The sequence below is a fragment of the Meriones unguiculatus genome, chromosome 8 (genome assembly GCF_030254825.1).
Source record: "Meriones unguiculatus strain TT.TT164.6M chromosome 8, Bangor_MerUng_6.1, whole genome shotgun sequence".
In the NCBI taxonomy this organism is placed as follows: Eukaryota; Metazoa; Chordata; class Mammalia; order Rodentia; family Muridae; genus Meriones; species Meriones unguiculatus.
In genome coordinates, this window is record NC_083356.1 from 23006194 (window position 1) to 23025010 (window position 18817).

The 18817-nt window shown below is 54.3% G+C and overlaps 1 protein-coding gene across 2 annotated transcripts in view; it reads left to right on the forward strand.

Annotated features, from left to right (window-relative positions):
* The window catches only part of Tmprss6 (transmembrane serine protease 6), a 29233-nt gene that overhangs the window by 7825 nt on the left and 2591 nt on the right, over positions 1 to 18817 (forward strand). The window contains exons 4-16 of one of the 2 annotated variants that reach the window (XM_060389095.1): positions 246 to 313; positions 604 to 782; positions 1012 to 1053; positions 6247 to 6451; positions 7116 to 7252; positions 8942 to 9054; positions 9251 to 9360; positions 14854 to 14999; positions 15282 to 15380; positions 15587 to 15660; positions 16193 to 16306; positions 17389 to 17476; positions 17722 to 17890. In XM_060389095.1, coding sequence (XP_060245078.1) covers positions 246 to 313; positions 604 to 782; positions 1012 to 1053; positions 6247 to 6451; positions 7116 to 7252; positions 8942 to 9054; positions 9251 to 9360; positions 14854 to 14999; positions 15282 to 15380; positions 15587 to 15660; positions 16193 to 16306; positions 17389 to 17476; positions 17722 to 17890 — 1544 coding nt within the window. Of the gene's footprint in view, positions 1 to 245; positions 314 to 603; positions 783 to 1011; positions 1054 to 6246; positions 6452 to 7115; positions 7253 to 8941; positions 9055 to 9250; positions 9361 to 14853; positions 15000 to 15281; positions 15381 to 15586; positions 15661 to 16192; positions 16307 to 17359; positions 17477 to 17721; positions 17891 to 18817 lie in introns of both variants that reach the window. The other variant, XM_021636768.2, reaches the window with a different exon arrangement.

Consider the following 18817-nt stretch of genomic DNA (forward strand, 5'->3'; position numbering starts at 1 on the left):
CCTACTGTGTCCCAGTATTGCCCTATTGCCCTCAATAACAGCAGGCTAGCTGGACCCCCAGAGTGGGTTGGCTATTCCAGAGCTTGTGGGGTGGAGCGGGGACAAGGGGTGGGCTAGGCTGCGCCTAGCTTAACCTTGTGCTTGGGATGGTGGCTAGTATAGGTTTGATGACCAGGAAGGGACTTGGGAAGCCCGCACCCATGCCACCGTGGAGCGTAACCAGGACCTTGTTTCCCTTCTCACAGCTCAAAGACCTGGTTGCCAGCACCCACCTGGGCTTATACTACAACTCCAGTTCCATATACTCCTTTGGGTAAGTTGTCACAGTCTAAACGGACCCCCGTGAAAGTCACAGATCTAAGGGCAGGAGGGGGCCAGGCCCTGCAGGCATCTGACACAATGCCCTAACCATCCTCTTTCTCAAAACTCCAATTATAAAGGAAACAAAGAACATGGGGAAACTGAGGCACGGGCGGGAATGAGAGGAAAGCAGAGTAGGTGCCCAGTGGGTCTGGGTCTCAGCCGTTTCCCTTGAGTCTTGGGGGTGTGAGGGGGCTGGGCAGGGATGGGACTTCAGGTCCCTTTCACTTCTGTTCTGCCTAGGGAGGGGTCCCTCATGTGCTTCTTCTGGTTTATCCTTGACATTCCCGAGTACCAGCGGCTGACACTGAGCCCTGAGGTGGTGCGTGGGCTTCTGGCGGGGGAGCTACTGTCCAACAGCTCAACCCTGGCTTCCTATAAGACGGAATATGAGGTGGACCCCGAAAGCCTGGTGATCCTGGGTCAGTACTGGGAGGGTTCGAGCAGCAGGGCTGGGGGAGGCTGTTCCCCTGCTGGGGGTGGGATGCTCAGGGAACCCCCTGTGACCCTGGGAGCCAGGACAAAGGGTGGGTGACATGGGGGCTGGCCTTGGATGAGCCTGGCTGAGCTCCTCTTCCCTGTTTGTGTTTTCAGTGTCCCGTTTATTTGGCTTTGCCCTCGTTTATTTCTTTGTTCCTTTCCTTTTGACAGAAGCCAGCGTGAACGACATAGTTGTACTGAATTCCACGCTGGGTACGCTGCTGCGTCCACGCTCTGGCCTCTTTCCTTTTGAATCCGAGGTCTTCTTGTCTGGTCCATTGTTGGGGGTGGGTGGGTCCCGAGGCTCCTGCTGTGTGGGGGCAGGGAGTCCGACCTAGAGACAGTGGGGGATGTCATGGGGGGCGCTGGGTGAGGGCTCTGAGAAAGGCTGAGGTGTGGGGGCTCAGGGAGAGGTGTGAGTCTTGGATGCAAGTGAGTCAGCCGCTGTGGGTGGTGGGCTGTGTAGGTCAGTCATGTGGAAGCCTGTCACTCAACTCAACCTTCCCCTCCCGCCCTTTTTCTTTCTGAAGGTAGAGACAGTCTTGCCAATCCATGCTTGGTCCCTGGGCCACTCAGGATTAAACTGGTCTGTGGGATGGAGATGTTTCTGGCACATTCAAGAACTCTCTCTTCACCCTTTCCCCCTCAGCTGGGTTAACCTGCTCTCCTCTCTCTCTGTCTGATGATACCACACTGCTAGAATTGTTTTGCTTTTCTCCCAGAGGCCCCACTGGCTTGCTGCTCAGGCCTGAGAAGCCAGATGCCAGCTGGCTCACCCTGTCGTGCCAGGCTAGGGGTACCATGCACGCTATAGTCTATGGACTGGTGACTCCTGAGGTTGTGCAGGATGCTATTGGGCTAGTGTACCCTGAGACTCTGAACACAGGCCCTGGTGCTCAGATTCCTCCTGTACCAGCTGGAGTTCCCATCCAGGGCTGAAGGAGGGGTGCACGCCTTGACCCCTCTCAGAGAGGAGCTTAAAATCCTAGTCACTCCTGTTCTGATTCCCTTTCTCCTGCCCTCGGTGCGTGGAAGCCCTAATCTCAAAGCACACTTTAAAAGCTAAAGTCACGATGTTCATTCAGAGTTATGTTGAGTGGGGCCAGATATACCTGCCATGATGAGGGGTGCTGTGGAAGGCAGGAACACAGATCTTGTTTCTATCGTGTCTGTCTGTCCTCTGTCACCTGTCTATCATCTATGTGCCTACCATCTAGCTATCTCTCATCCCCAGTATCATCCGCCTTTATGTGTGTATTATCCTCTCTGTGGCATCTGTACGTATATCCACCTTCTCTCTCTCTGCACACATCCATCCGCCTGTCTGTCGTCAGCGGCAGGTCAGTCTGCAAGGATGCTGCAAAGTTGGACACAATCTGGTGTTAGGCACAACCAGGCGGTGGAGCTCTGACCTTGGGTGACTTTTGCAGTGACCCAAGATCTCTTAGTTAACACACAGCCCTCCACAGCCTGTCCCTGGAGGTCTTGATGAGTCTGTGGCTTGGAGACAGGTGAGCGAGCTGTGCCAGCAAGCCCACTCTGTAAGTGCCAGCTGGCTCTGGGGGCTCCGTGAGCTGACAGTAATTTCACCTTTAAACGACGGGAAAATGCCTTGTTCGGATTTTTTTTTTTTTTTTCTTGATCTAGAAGCTCCTCCCAATTTTGACTCTTAGCTGGAAAAGCCTTTGACATTTCTATCTGGCCCTTTCCTGTCTGACCTAGGGCAGTTCCCCTCAGGACTGCTTGATCCCATCAGGGGACCATGAACTGTAAGCATATTTACCGACTGAAACCAAAACACTGAGAAGACATTTATCGATCCACTGAACATTAAAACTTTAAAATTTTTATGTTTATTTATTTTTAAAATTATTTTATGTGCATCAGCATGAAGGTATCAGAACCCTTGCAGCTGGAGTTACAGACAGTTGTGAGCTGCCATTGAACCCAGGTCTTCTGGAAGAGCAGACAATGCTCTTAACCACTGAACCATCTCTCCAGCCCCTATATCCCTATATTTATTTATTATACATCCTTTTTTTTTTTTTTTGAGACAGGGTTTCTTTATAGAGTTCTGGCTGTCTGAAACTTGCTCTGTAGATCAGGCTGCCTTTGAACTCACAGAGAGTTCCCTGCCTTTCCCTTCTGAGTGCTGTGATTAAAGGTGTGCACCACCATGCAGGCTTAAGTTTTATTTTTAAGAAAATGATTCCCAATGTAGCCTCGGGCTTGCCCCAAACTCTCAACTCTTCTGCTTTAGTCTTCTGAGTGCTGGGATTTCAGGTGTGGGCCCTCATATTGGATTTCCTTTTCTTTTTTTTTTTTCTTTCTTTCTTTCTTTCTTTCTTCCTTCCTTCCTTCCTTCCTTCCTTCCTTCTTTCTTTCTTTCTTTCTTTCTTTCTTTCTTTCTTTCTTTCTTTCTTTCTCTAAGACAGGGTTTCTCTGTGTAGCTTTGGCTGTCCTGGACTTTATTGACCAGGCTGGCCTCAAACTCACAGCAATCTGCCTGCTTCTGTCTCCCTGAATGCTGGGATTAAAGGCATGCGCCACCATGCCCAACTTGGTCTTTATTTTAAAAACAACGACAAGGCCATTCATATCAACAAAATATTTTTTTTATAAAATAAGAAGTGGCAGTTTTCCCTAAAACCAATTTGCCTTGAAGAAAGGTACTGTGACACCTGTCTGTTGGTGTCTTGTGGGTGTCTGTATTTGGTCTTCTGAAACATCACACGTCACAGAGCTCTGGCATGCTCTGCTGTGTTCTCCAAAAAGCAAAAGAGATGAGGATCTTAGTGTTAACATACATAAAAAAAAAAAAAATCTAACCTTGACTCCTCAGGACCCCGGGGTGTCACACTGAGAACTCTGTGTGCTGTCAGAAAGGCTCTCGGTACAGCCCCCTTTCCCCTTTATTCTGCCTTCGGTGGTTTTACTTTTCATCACAGGAGACGGCTTTTGTAACATCACACAGCTGAGTGTGGTACCTACCACATGCGTTGGTCCCAGAACTCAGGAGGCCACTAGCCTGAGCTACAGAGTGAGATGCTGTCAAAACAAAAAATAACACCCCAAGTAAGCCACCACCCTCCTCTTCTCTGCCTCATGGAGATCCTTTGAAAGATCATGGTCAGCAAGGTGTCAGCGTCAGCCTTGTCACCCTGGGTACATCAAATAAACAGTGCTGGGCCTTAGCAACAACTGCTCGCCATGGCCAGACTCCTGTGCTAGGCTTGGAGTAATCATGTGTGCATTGTCCATGTGCAGGCCACCATGAGATTAGCCTGAACATTAAGACTTAAAAATTTTTATATTTATTTATCATACATCTTTTTTTTTTTTTTCTTTCTTTCTTTCTTTCTTTTGAGACAGGGTCTCTCTATAGAGTTCTGGCTGTCTGAAACTTGCTCTGTAGATCAGGCCGCCAGCTCTATGCCAGGTCTGCTCTGGTAGAAAGCCTTGCATTTCTGGTGCTGCAGTTATTCTTTCTGCCTGTGTGGGTGCCCAGCAGAACCCCTGCCTCCCAGGGCACAGAGGTCAAAGGATGGAGGGGAACTTGCAGTGCTGGGATTGAAGCCGGCGAGCTTACATGCCACCATGTGATTCCACAGAATCACACGAGGCCTGTTGGCACCCTTCGAGTTGACTGGGTCCCCCATGCCAGGCCCCTGTTCTCACTGTGGCCGTCTGGGTGACTGATCACACACATAGAGTATCACAGGCTGGGTGCCAGTGCTGGGGTCAGGCTGTGAGGGAAAGAATGGTTCTGTGCAGGAGATACAGGTGGACAGGCCTGCAAGGCAGAGGAAGGAGACAGAGGAGGGAATTAGGCAGGAAGGAAGGAGCAGCTCTTGATTCAGCCATCCAAAGCCTTCCTAGAGGTCAGTTGTCAGTCACAGACTGGGCATTCAGGCGCAGGCTGGGTGTCAGGCCCAAGCCTGGGGACCTGGGAGTTCCTCAGGTCTAAAAGGAGAAAGTACCTTGGCTAGAGGAGACATGGGTCCCTCAGGACATTAGCAAAGACTAGGAAAGGCCAAGGTCAGACATGCTTTCTTACTGGTCCCAGCCAGTGGCCGATTTGGGGCTCTCAGGTAACCCTAGACAAGGGCACACTCCACTTAGTTACTTTTCAAAACAGAAAAGTATTTAAATGGCCAGTGTAAGGCTTGGGCTTGCAGAAAGACTTAAAGAACAGAGACGTCTACCCAGATGGCAGAGACAGGTCTCTCCCTTCCCCAGGCAAATGCCTGGGCAGCCTCTGTGCCAGGGAGCTCTGTACCCCAGTGGAGTCTGCTGGCCAGGGCTGGGTGACGGTCGTTGTAGCCTCAGACCCTTCCTGGCCCTGGGCACTCAGCAGAGGATAGGACAAAGATTTTGTTTACATATGGCAGAACTCAGAGTGGCTAAGCTACTGGCCAGAGTCACACAGCTGAGGCATGCTGGCACCAGGATGGAACTGGCTGTCTACCCAGTCTCGGGTTCAGTCCTGGATTCCCCGAGCCTGCTGGCAGAGTGCCTGGCCTCCTTGCTTCATGAAGCTCAGGGCCAGGCTTAATGGGTTCCTCCGGAAGGTACAGCTTTGCTAGCTCTGGCATGGCTTCCAAGCCCATGGATTAAATGAGCTTTCAGTAAATTAAATTTTATAAGTGCATTTAATTTATTATACTTAATAAGGAAACTAAGTGTATTAAATTAAGTTGAATTTACTGGGGGAGGATTTCCTGAGGTGTGGGGACTGGTGAGAAGCCAGAGGAGGTGTGAAGTGAAGGTGGCCGTGAGGTTGGCGGGGGCTGAGCCTCCAATGGGGACAGCTGCAAGGTGACAAGCCACAGAGCTTTCTCCTCGACCTTTTCCCCTCTCCTCACAACTGCAAGGACAGTCGTTGCTTTTATTCAGTGCTTATGGCACCTCTGGCTCCATGATGGGTACCCTGGTGTGAACTGCTCAGGGTTGCTCTGGGGGGTCCATGTATGGCCTTGTCCTGCCTAACCTGCTACGACTCCCTATGGCCATAGGACAGAGCAGGGCTGGTCCTATGTGATCCAAGTCTGCCTCCTTGTCCTCTTGCAACACCTGCTCTGTGGTCAGATTCTGCAAGGCTTCCTTCTGGCTTGTAACCTCCCCTTGCCATCCATGTACCACCCTAGGCTGAGTCCAAGGTCTTCAGCTTCTGTGCTATCTGTGTCTGGTATTCATCCTGGCACACAGGGCTCAGTGAGTTTGTTGAATGAATGAGGGAGTGCGTGAGTCAGGGGCTGGACAGGGAAGCTACAGGGGGAAGAAAGGTGGGTGCCCACACCTGACCCAGCCCCTCTCCTCCCCACCCTCCACCATGACCGGAGAAAGCTTTGTAGCCATTCCCAGTCTCTCTTCCTGGCTAAGGGCTCTATCCCTCTCCCCCTCTAGGCTGCTACCGTTACAGCTACGTGAAGCCAAACCAGGTCCTCCGGTTAAGGGGGCCCGACCAGCAGTCCACCAGCTGCCTGTGGCACCTGCAGGGGCCTGAGGACCTCATGCTTAAAGTGAGGCTCGAGTGGACCCGGGTTGACTGCAGAGACAGGGTAGCGATGTACGACGCGGCTGGGCCCCTGGAGAAGAGACTGATCACCTCGTGAGTTCCTGAAGGCTCAGGGAGACCCGGGGTCAAAGGCTACACTCTGTGTGTGATGCCATTCTCTACCATGCACTGTAGCCTCAGGCCCATAAGGCCGCTGCGATAGAGGGCAGTGGAAGAGGAGGCGACAAAGCTGTGTGCCAACCAAGAGCCCCCATTCCCTTCTCAGAGCCTCAGTTTTCCCAGCTTGGATGTAACTAACCAGTTCTTGTAGGTGATCCCTAAAGTCCACTCTGGGAGGGGACACGGCTTGTTAGGACATGTTAGAATCTGGCAGCAGCCTGGTATTTCAACCACTGCTCTGCTGCATCCTAGCTGTATGCCTTAAGACAAGGGGTTTGCCTTTTGAGCCCAGGGTTTTCTCATCTGTAAAATGGGTGTGTATTCTCAGTCACCGTTTGGTGACGTAGAGACTATCCAAGAAATGGGGCCATGGTTAACCCCCTCTTGTCCTGGGTAGTTCGGGGCCTCTAGGGCCCTGGCCATCTCTTCCAGGATGAGCCATGGGGTACTGGATCTGCAGGGTTCTTCAGGAAGTGGGGTAGACAGTGCTGAGTTGTGCCATTGTTTGCTGAGAACTTATTTCGTACCAGGGGACAGGGTGGTACCATTTCTGCATCTCTTGGGCCATACCACATTGTACTCTTCTCTGCTCCATCAGGGTCTACGGGTGCAGCCGCCAGGAACCCGTCATGGAGGTGCTGGCATCGGGCTCCGTCATGGCAGTGGTGTGGAAGAAGGGCATGCATAGCTACTATGACCCCTTCTTGCTCTCTGTGAAGTCTGTGGCCTTCCAAGGTGAGGGTCACCAAGGATGGAGGGAGACGTGGGCAGGAGCCCTGGTCTCTGGTGGCATGCCCTACATCTTCTCTGCCCTATTGGTGGTGGTCTGGAAGCCTTCCCTGGGCAGCAGCCCCCCCTTTCCAATCCCCCCTTTCTCCTTCACACTCTTCCCAAGGCCAACCTGGTTTTTAGCAGGTTTGAGAATGTAAGGACTTGGTCCTGACAGCCCCCGTGCCCCCCCCCCCCGTCAAAAGCATCCTGGCAGGGGACCCCCAGGAGGTCTCCATCGGCTCTTCCTGCCTCTCTCCCATCCCGTTCCATCCTGTCCCCTGGCTGTCCTCTGGGTTAGCAGAACTAAACTCAAGGACCCTGTTTAAGCTTAAGCTGGGGCCGGGACCTCTTCAGGGCCCCTTGCTGTTTACAGCTGCATTTCCTTGCTTGTGTCTGGTTGTTTCTTCTTACTCTCCTGGGCTCTCCCCCCCCATGACTCATAATTCCAGCTGGCCCTTCAGGGTGTGACAGCTGGCGTTCTCTCGGGTTTTCAGGCACCACAGTCTACAGGAAACAAACAAACAAACAAACAAACAAGAAAGGAAGGAAGGGATTGGGGCTCTGGAGACCAGAGGTGTCCAGAGAACCCAAGGTCAATGAATTGCTGTTTCTGTGTCCTGAGCCCTCAGCTCTTCCTGAGTGACTCAGCGAAGGCTCCCCCCTCTCATCTAAAACTCATCAGTGTGTGTCTGTGTGTGCGTCTGTGTGCGGTATGTGTGTGTGAGGATTTTGGTTTCTTTAAAAACCCCAGTTATATTGGGAATATGTTTTTGTTTAAATCCCACGCGTTGGATACTGGGCTGCTTCAGATTGTCCACAGAGGCTGACTATGATTTGCCTCGTGCCCTAGCATGGGTGTGATTTTGCCAGCTGAGGATAGTTTAAGTTTGGAATTCTGGGTATTCTTCAGAGACTACATAAACGCTAGCGCTGGGAGAGAGGAGCCCCTGCTGCTCCTGTTGCTGGTTGCTATTTGTTGCTGATTGCTGGATTGCTGGATTACTGGTTGGCTATGTCCTGACTATGAAGATCAAACCCACTCCAAGGAACTCCACACCCCTAATCAGCAGGAAGTTGTCTAATGATATTGACACTCCTTTTCCCTCTGTAATCTTCTTTCTTTCCTACCTAGTGTTTGGGGGTTGGAAGGGATAGGGATGGTATAGAGAGGTAGGAAGAAGAACTCAACAAAGCAGCCAAAAGTTTGGTGACAGGGCTGTGTGTGTGTGGGTCTGTGTGGGTGTGGGTTGCTAGGATGTACTCCAGAGCTTTCACGTGTGTTAAGCAAATACTCTAGCATGAAGTCATGCCCTGAGCCCTTCCAAGCCCCCTCTTTGCAAAGGGAGGAGACTTCCCGTCACAGCTGTACAATGAGGCTTGCTGTGAGTGTAGTTTGCCTTCTGTTAAGGGCAGTGTCCAGGTCACGCAGCAAAGGTCTACCTGGCCTGCAGGCGGAACGCTCTGTGTCCATCGCATCGGCTCACCACTGGGTGAGCTGTGCTCTCTTCTCCCCGTCTTGTGGATGAGGAAACCGAGAGGCACATTTACGTAGCCATGTCTGACCCCAAGCTTTGCTGCTAGAGGTCGTGGGGTACAGGGAGGCCCTGTGGGGAGGGCCAAGGGATCCAGCCTGATGGTTGTCCTTGGATACAGACTGCCAGGTGAACCTGACGCTGGAGGGCCGGCTGGACCTGCAGGGCTTCCTCCGCACACCCTACTACCCCAGTTACTACTCGCCCAATACCCACTGCTCCTGGCATCTCACCGTGAGTTCCACCCCACCTGCCTGGCACCACTGCCCGGCAGCGACCTGTAGGGTTCCAGCACCCGGGATGGGGGCTGGGGGGGGGGAGGACATCCTGCTTTGCCCTAGTGGGAGGGTGTGAGCTGTAGCTTGCTTATCTGAGGAGGTAGGTACCCCAGCTCGACCGTGACACGTGATCACCCACCCTCCCTCTCCAGGTCCCCTCTCTGGACTACGGCTTGGCACTCTGGTTTGATGCTTACGCACTGAGGAGGCAGAAGTACAACCTACTGTGTACTCAGGGCCAGTGGATGATCCAGAACAGGAGGTAGCTCCTCCCCCACCCCAACCCCTCACAGGGACCTCAAGCCCCACCCCCTTCCCCAGCCTAGGAGGTGGCAGAGGCTGAAGCCAGCAAAGCCTGTTTTGACTATCCCCGCTGGCCTGACCACCCTGACTCCAACCCTCTCCTCCCCTCCCCTCCCCCGATTTTCCAAATGCCCTGCAGGTCTCAGGTGCGCATCTCAGCATCTCAGCATCCCGTCCATCCCGGTTAGGGTACAGGTTGGAGCTGCCGCATATCTGGCCCCCTAGCATGGACCCACCAGTTGTGGGGACAGGGTGCTAACATGGCTCCACCATCTGTGGGGACAGGGCACAGGGCACCTGAGAGCACACGGAGGCACTGCTCACCTTTCTCCCGCTCCCCTACAGCCAGAGGACAGTGGTACTTTTTGGCTTCCGGGGGGGACAGCAGTTCTCAGAGTTGTCCTGTGCTCCCTGCGGCATCCACCCTGTTTCCTGCTCCTATCCTTGGCCTCCTTGCAGGAAAGTTTCAAGCTAAACCCATCAGGAGCTTGCAGGAGACAGAGGGAGCTGTGAAGTGAGGCTTGGGGGTAGGGGTGGGCTGGGGCAGCCAGGAGCTGGCCAGGAAGGTGAGGATGGACAGTCCCCCAGGGCCAGCAACTGAGGACACTACTTGGGCCCCATTTCCCCACTGGTAGATCTTATTCTAAATGGGGTGGCAGGGAGTGACGGTGCTTACTTTTTAACCAATGTATCAGGGATGGTGACAGAAAGGGGCGGGGTGTAAAATGACCGTGGCGTGATGGACCTATGCTGTTGGGGTGGCAGGCCGACTGTGTGACATAAGCCTGTGATATCTAGGGAACAGAAGGTGTCCTCCTGGGGAAGGGTGCTGTCATAGGTGCCCTTCTCCTTCAGAAAGCCACTGGCCCACACCAAGGGTCTCTGCTTCTACATCAGAGCCCAGGTAACCCTGGCACTGGCCTGTGACTGGAGTTCCATGAATGAAGGTGCTGTGCTTTCAGCTATGACTCCCTCCCTGAGTGATGTCGCTATCTCTGAGAGACCAGAGGGAGAGGAAACAGCCTTGGGCCTGGCACCCTATTGCATAACCCTGGTTATGCCATTAGTTTAGGCTGGTCCTGTACCAAGTGCTGTGGGTCCCTGAGCTCAGAGCTCAACATAAACACCAGCCTCACTGGGAGAACCCTGACGGGTCACAGTGGCAGCCCTCCCAACAGTCACCAGCTACAGGCAGGAAGCCTGAGGCTCAAAAGCTGCCTCCCCTGCTTCCTTCTTGGGCAAGACTTACCTCTCCCAGCCTCAGGAACTCATCTCAGTATATGAGGCTTGGATGGGCTCTGAGGACAAAAGGCTAGCCTAACACACAGCATAGCGATTCCTGGGCTCCACCCCGGTAACCTCCAGTAACAGTCCTAAAAAACAAAGGGCATGGGCCTGCATGATGGCTCAGTGGATAAAGGAGCTCGTTGCCAATGCTGAGGACCTAGGAACCAACATGGTGGAAGGAGAGAACCGACTCCCAAAAGTAATTCTTTGGTCTCTATAGACACACTGTGGCCAACAGAGCTGTCTTTCTACCACAGAAACAAAACAAACAAACAAAACAAAGAGCATGAAACAGAACCCTCCTGCTGGACACTGAATATGATGGTGGGTGGAGAGCACCCCAACCACAGTTGCTAACTGGCTCTTATTCTGTGCCAGGCAGCCATGGAAAGGGATTCTGTGCAAGGAAGTCATGTTCAGATCATGTCCCCAATTGTTTCTGTGGCTATAGCTAAGTCCCCAAGGCAGGGTAGTTTCAAAAGAATCGAGGTTTGCTTAGCTCATGGTTCCAAAGTCCAAAAGCATGGTGTCAGAGCCTGGCTTTCTGCTGAGTCATAACATGGCAGAGGGGGCCAGGGGATGATGCTGGGCCAAACCGGCTTGCATGACAGGGCCGGTCTTGAGACTTGAGTGCTTCCTTTCCTTCTTCTGCTAAGTCTTGAGTAGATTAATGCATTCGCCAAGTACAGCCCCTGACTCAATCTGTTCTTTCTCCAAATGCTGTTAACACGAGACTTTGGAGCTCTGGTTTCCAAGCGTGAATCTCAGGGACTCGCTGGAAGCCTCGTGGCAGCGGGGAAGCCTCGGGCACAGAGGCTGAGTCATTTGCTAAAAGTCCCTGTGGCTTGTGACATCATCGCTGAGCTCAGGCAGCTGGGCCCCCAGGACATGCCTGCCCAGCTGTGTCTATCCGTGTGTGCAAGGATATGCCTCCCACAAAGGCTCCAAGCAGGCTGTGCAGGCCGTCATTTCTCAGCCAGCGCACCTGCCTGCTGCTGGGAGTATCCGCCATCTCCGCCGCTCTCACTTGTTCCTCTGAGAGCAGCTGGTTAAGGCTCACCTCCTCGCAGCCCTTTATTTGGGATGCAGGGTCCCTCAATGGAGAACCATCTCCTTGCCCCCATGCAAGGCCTGGTGAGAGGCAAGGCATGGTGGGAGCTACGCACCGGTTCCTATGGGCTGCTAAAGATACGTCATTGCTGGGAAATTCTCTGAAGAGTGTGTCTTGGAAAATCTGCCCTGTGGGTAGCCGGGGCCTGAGAGATGGAGGAGGGGAGAGGGAGACCAAGTCCTTTGGTCTAGCCATCGAGGGCCTGAACCCCTGCTCCCAGATGCCAGTCTAGTGACAAGGGGCCCCTCCACTGGCTGGGCACCCTTGGCCCCCATGCCATCCACCTTGTTCTTCTTGCTGTCTTTATGGCCCGGCAGGGTCCTCTTGCCTTCCAGTGGCCTGCAGGCGGTGGTGGCTCTTGTCCTTGTTAGATCAGGCTGCTGGCGGCTGAGGTTTGTGGAACCTCCTCGCCGGGTGCTGCTGCAGCAGCTGTCGGCTTCCCCCTTTCCAGGAACCTGCCCTCATTTCCTCTCCTGTGATGTCACTCCCCTGTGACCTGCCTGACCCTTTCTGCCCGCTTCCAGCCCTGAGATAAGGCAGAACTACAGGCTCCAGAGGCCCCCTGTGGCTTGGCCTGGCTCTAGGTGGTCCTTCTGCTTTCCCCAGTGCCCTGTGGCCAGTGCCACCTGCAGCCACCTTGTGCCAGGTGCCACTTCCCCCAGAACCATTTCTCCGGGTCCTCTCTGAAATGTCTGCAAGGAGGTGGGGTCAGGGATGGCTCTCAGCCGACTATAGTGCCATCGCCACACGTAACCAAGGCCTGGAGTTCTGCTGAGGCCTTGAGGCCGGCCCCCAAAGTCCCACAGCTTTGTCAGGTAGCAACGTTAAGTTCAGCTCTGCAGCACTAGTCAAATGCTCTGGCCACCACAGAGCAGGCTACTGTCGCTTCCTCAGTGCTGTCTTTCTGCCCTCCTCCCTTAAGCTTGTCCTTAGAAAGGGGCATGACCGATGTGAGGCCTGGCCCCTCCCCCACTCCTGCCCATGCTTCCACCCAGCATCTCTCCAACTCCTCCCTGAGAAGCGCTGATATGCCAGGTGGACAGGCTCTCACTGAGTATCTGGATGAGGCTTGAGGGAAAGAATCCCCCTCCCCCAAACTCACAGGCACAAAGTAGGCCACGCGGTGCCCAGCACCTTCTGACTCCAGCACTTAGCCGCCTAAGTGAGAGGGTCTGGCAGACAGGAGGAATGGTGGACCACTCAGGGGGCCACAAATGGGGAACGGTACCCCGCATGTCTGAATTTTAATTTGCTCCAGGATGCTCCCAGCTCCCCTGTCTGCTTCCTGGAGCCCCTTCCTAGGATATCAGTCCATGATAACTATAAGTTATCATAACTGTATCACGAAATGTATCTATACCCCCTTCAAGAAACAATGGGGTTCCCCTTAGCTCGATAGGGACTGGACTTGCTTCAGGGTGCCCCCTGGTGGTGCTTTTCTCTGTCAAGGGCAGCTGGGCTCTGTCTCTCCCCTCTCTTTACTCTCCTTCCCAGGGACCAGCACCCTCGCTCACCCAGGTGAAATGCCTGGGTCAGCGGTTAAACCTGACAATTTCAGAAACGCTTGCTTCTCCAGTTCCTCTTGGTTACTCATGGTAATCTGTGACTGGAAAATACTGAAGCGGAAAATGCCAGAAGTGAATCTGTTTCGTTGGCTACTGCTCTCTTTAGAGCCTGATTTACAGAGAGAGACTTTACCAGTGACGTATGTGTGGAGGCAGAGCGTAGTTCAGGTAGTGTTTGGCGCTGCCTGGAATGTCTGGTGTCCGGGGGGGGGGGGGTCTGGGAATGTCTCCCACACATAGGGGGAAACTTACGTTCTTTAAAGTGCATGCTTTATGTAAATGACATTAAAAAAAATCATATTTCCCATATGCCCTGCCCACTTCCTGAGGCTGTCCTCTGAGGCTAACGACCCAGGGTTCTATCTTTCTATCCACAAGAACTTGTTTCCTAAGCTTGAAAATAAAAAGGGGGGTGGGGGTGGGGACAAAGGGCCAGGCTTGCTCTCCGCAATCCTGGTGGCCAACCTTTCTATGACTAGGCTAGGCTGTGGGGCTTCTGGGCCTCTCAAAACAGCTCCCTTCCAGGACCCCTTACTTTGCCTTGAAGTGGTGGGGCACCCCAACATCTCCGGACACAAATATCGACCCTTCAAACTGTTTGCACGTTCTTTGCCCTCACTCACCAGCCACCTACCTGGAAAATTCGGCTGTTTCGTTGTGAGAGAGGGAGGGAGGACGGGAGGATCAAAGGGCATCACTAGAAAGGTGACTTTTAGGTTCCCAGGGGTCTCCCTCTGGACTTCACTTTGAGAACTACTAGTGGCATAGGTCACAGATGCGCTTGAAGCCAGAGTCTGGCCAGAAATGTGATAGTGAGCATCGGTGAGCATCAGGGGTTTGGGGTGGGGCTCGGGTTCCAGAGCCCCACCTCCTGCAGTGAACTGGGCTGGAGGGGCCTGAATTCTGGTTCCAACCTTGCAGAGCTTCTCAAACATCTCCGTCCGTGGGCTGAGTGCCCCTGCCTGGTTGGTCGCCAGCCAACTATCTGTAGATAAGAAGGCCAACCCTCCCCCCACCCCGTTTTGGTGTGGGGGGGTGACCAGCAGTCTACAGACTGCAGCCTGCTGGCTAGCTGAGGTCCTCTGCCCCTGCAGACACATGGAAGCTTTTTGTAGATGAATGGTTTGATCGTTTTCCTTACGGAACAAGGAGGGGAAGTGAGCCTCAGAGGAAGCTCTGGCCTTGCCGATTCTCAGAGCTGATGGGTGATGAGGACCAGAATCTGGACTGACCCTTGTCCCCAGGCAGTGGGGTGCCGCCGCAAGCTTTTGAGCCTGGGAATGACACAAGCAAGTTCCTTTCTAGAAGATGACTTGGGGGCTGAGCAGCCACCCAAAGGGAAAAAAAATCAAGATAGAGGGAACGTGGGTGGGAGCCATTGCTTCTGGCTGCCTGGTCCTTACCCTGTTCATGCAGAGGGACTGAGGCTGTTTCTTCTCTCGGCCGGGAAACCAGCCCATGCACCTGAGCCATCCCTGGTCACTCCTAGGCTGTGTGGCTTCCGCACCCTGCAGCCGTATGCCGAGAGGATCCCCGTGGTGGCCTCGGCTGGCGTCACCATCAACTTCACCTCCCAGATCTCCCTTACCGGCCCCGGTGTCCAAGTATACTACAGTTTGTACAACCAGTCAGACCGTGAGTACAACGGGTGTGTATGCCTGTGTGTGTGTGTGTGTGTGTGTGTGTGTGTGTGTGTGTGCGTGCGTATGCATACACTGCCATAGCTCTATGTGCTGGGCAGGCGGTCACATGTGTCCCTTTGTGTGTGTTGTCCCTGTGTGGTTCCGCACGGGCCATGGGCACAGGAGCAGCTGCACGGGGACCTGATCATGTGCACATAAGATACAGATGCACACATTTCATGCCATGTGTCCTAACGGTGCCCTTCCGCTTCCTCGGCCTCCTGGGGGTCCCCAGCCTGCCCTGGAGAGTTCCTCTGTTCCGTGAATGGCCTGTGCGTCCCTGTCTGTGACGGGATCAAGGACTGCCCCAATGGCCTGGATGAGAGAAACTGTGGTGAGCAGCCTGCCATCTTCCCCCCTCACTCCCTGCACTGATTTACCCCCACGTGTGTTCCCCCTTTGAGGACCCCCAAAACCCAGGGCTGTTGTCCTGTGCCAGGAAGGCAAGATGGAAACAGCATGGAAGAGTGGCCTCCCCAGAGCTAACCCCCCACCATCGCCCAAGGCAGTGTCTGGGACAAGCTGTGACCCTCAGCTTAGCTTTCTCCCTTCATCATAGGCAAATATGCCAGTTATCTGTCCTGGCCAGTCTTCTGAGAAATAACCAAAAGGAGGTGAGCAGGACCAGGCAGGGATGTCTGCTGGGATGAGACTCTCAGAGACTGGGGATGCAGGGTAGGGATCCTGTATCTCTCTCCTCAAATGGGGTGGGTTCTCATCCCTCCAGCCTGAGGCAGGCAGACCCCAGACGAGGGCTCTCAAGAACAATTCTGAGCAAATGCCAGCTCTGTCCCCTAGAACCACCATCCGGGCATCAGCAAATGTAGGCATCTGGGTAATGATGCTCCGCACCTGCCTTGTCAATTCTCCATCTGAGAGGGGAGAGCCAGGCGGAGAGGTTTCATATTTGATCCTGGACGTCTGGGGACCTCACTCAGACACACCATTCATGACCGGTCCCACCAATGAGATGGGGCTTTCCGGGACTGCTGTGAGATGGGGCTTTCCGGGACTGCTGTGAGATGGGTGTGTAGAGCTGAGAAGGGTTTGTGATGGTGGACACGTGATGCAGGAAGCATCCGCTGTCACCGTGAAGCCCCAGCCTGGGCCTGCGACCCCTCCAACCATCGTCCTCTGTACCCACAGTCTGCAGAGCCACATTCCAGTGCCAAGAGGACAGCACGTGCATCTCACTGCCCAAAGTCTGTGACCGGCAGCCTGACTGTCTCAACGGCAGCGACGAAGAGCAGTGCCAAGAAGGTAGGGGGACCCTACCCAGGGTCTCTAAGGTCAGGCAGGGTCACGGCAACACCTACTGCCACAAAGGTCTCTCTGTCATCTTGTCCAAACACCGTCAACTCACTGTGCTTACGTCAGCACGTTCAGCTGTCTGCTCAGAGGTCTGTCCATCCATCTATCCACTCACTCAACCAACCCCTTATTCCTTCACTCAGCTGTCCAACATCCAGCCAGCCATCCACTCACCCATCTACCCACCCATTTATCTGTCTAATATCCATCCACCCATCCACCCACTCACTCATCATCCACCCTTCCATCTTTGCTCCTGAATTTTCTGTCTAATATCCATCCATCCATCCATCCATCCACCCACTCACTCATCATCCACCCTTCCATCTTTGCTCCTGAATCACGCTTCCCATCCTCCGTCTCACATAACCACTTGTCCATCCATCGAGCCACAGCCCTGGCAACCATCTGCCTGTGTAGCCAACTGTCTTTCTAGGAGCCCACTGTTCCATCCCATCTAGCCAGCCAGTCTGTCAGCCAGTTTGTCAGCCAGTTAGTCATCCAGCCACCCACCCACCCATGGTCAGGGTGCCGTGAGGGAGGAGAAATCGGACAACAGTGATGCCTACCCCCAAGGGGTTACCCTCTTAGAGGCCAGGACAGGTGACCCGAAGCCTTTGAGACTCGTACAGTAGCGTGAGAAGGCTGGGGTCACGGAAAACGTTTTAGAGGAAGTATGCTTTTTGCTGGGCCTTTCAGAGAGCGGGGTTGAAACAGACTGGAGGGAAGGAAGCAAAGAGACGAGCGGCAGGTGGCACTGGGATGTCCATTACAATAAAGAGCAGGGCGGAGGCTTTGACTGCTGGGAAAATGTGGCTCTGCTCTTGGGTCTCTCTAGTCTGATAGGAGAAGCACTGGTTTTGCCTCCAGGAACCCTTTGGTGTGACAGCCCCCCCCCACTCCTTAGTCTCCTGGTGCCATTTTTCCGGGTCTCACTTTGGAAGGCTCCCTTGGGGCTCAGAGACCCACCTTTGGTGGCCTGCCCGGTCCCCTCCATCCCAGGAGTACCCTGTGGGACATTCACCTTCCAGTGTGAGGACCGCAGCTGTGTGAAGAAGCCCAACCCAGAGTGTGACGGGCGGTCGGACTGCAGCGACGGTTCAGATGAGCAGCACTGCGGTGAGTCTGCCCGCCGTGGCTGGGCATGGAGACCAGGCCTCGGGGTGGGGCAGAGGCCCTCACAGGGAAGCAGGAGGGGAGTTCCACCAGGAGCTTGTTCTGCCTTTATCACCTTTTCCTGGCCTATCTCCCCCCCCACATACGTCATCTCTCCATCACTTTCCTTTGTTTTCTGTCTCCATTTCTCACTAGCCTTTCTTCCTCTCTTCTCTGTCCACCCGCCCCCCGCCCTCTCCCACCCCCAGACTGTGGCCTCCAGGGCCCCTCCAGCCGCATTGTGGGTGGGGCCGTGTCCTCTGAGGGTGAGTGGCCGTGGCAGGCCAGCCTCCAGATCCGGGGTCGACACATCTGTGGGGGGGCTCTCATCGCTGACCGCTGGGTCATGACAGCCGCCCACTGCTTCCATGAGGACAGGTGAGGGGACGACGCAGGGCCTGGAGGCGGGCGTAGGGGAGGCCACGGGAGGTACAGTGTATGCAAACCATACTCAGACAGAGGAGAGGGTAGAGAAGAGCCCCCGGACTGGCCCCCATGACATGTGGGATCTGGTTTCACCCCAAACATGCTGTGTGTCACTAGGCTGGTTGTTCAGCCGTTTGTGCTCCTCTCTTGCTTTAAGTTGAGGTGACTGTCATTTACTCATCCCAATGGGGGTGCTCCTCCTGCATGCCGGGGGCTATGCTGGACGTTAGGGAGATAGTGGAGGAGACAACTGTCCGAGCTGGGCACAGGCATAACCTCTACCATAATCTGAACTGCGATGGGGTAGAGGGTTGGGCCAGGGAAGCTCTCAGGGGGCATCTCACTGGCCCCCAAACCTCTTTCCCTGGTGAGCTGAACCCTTTCCGGGCCTAACCAGATCTGAGCCCCCAAGCCCCTCAGGCCCCTCCCACAGAAGTCAGCCCTCAGCAAGCTCTATTGGCTTCTGCGGGAACTGTTTGTCTTCTCCAGGCACACTCCGCTCTGCCCGCCTGCCCTCTCACCTCTCAGCCAACTTCTTCCCCAAGGCCCTCACCCACCCACCTTGCCGGGTCTGCAAAGTGGGCTCCAAACAGGGAAACACTGCCCCAGAGCCTGGCATTGGGCTCTTCCCGAGTCTCCTTAGAACATGGAAGTCCAGAATGTAGCCATTTCATAGATGATGGGATTGAGGCATAGAGAAGGCCTTAGCTAGGGAGAGATGAGGTTGGGGGTGGGGACTAGGCTTGTGCTCAGTTAGCACCGCACACCAGGCGGGGGCTTGAGAGAAGGGCAGAGAGACTGTGTAGAGGGAGACAGGAGCTTCCCACCCATGGCACGGTCCCCGGATGGATGGGAGACCGAGCAGCTCAGCTCTGACTC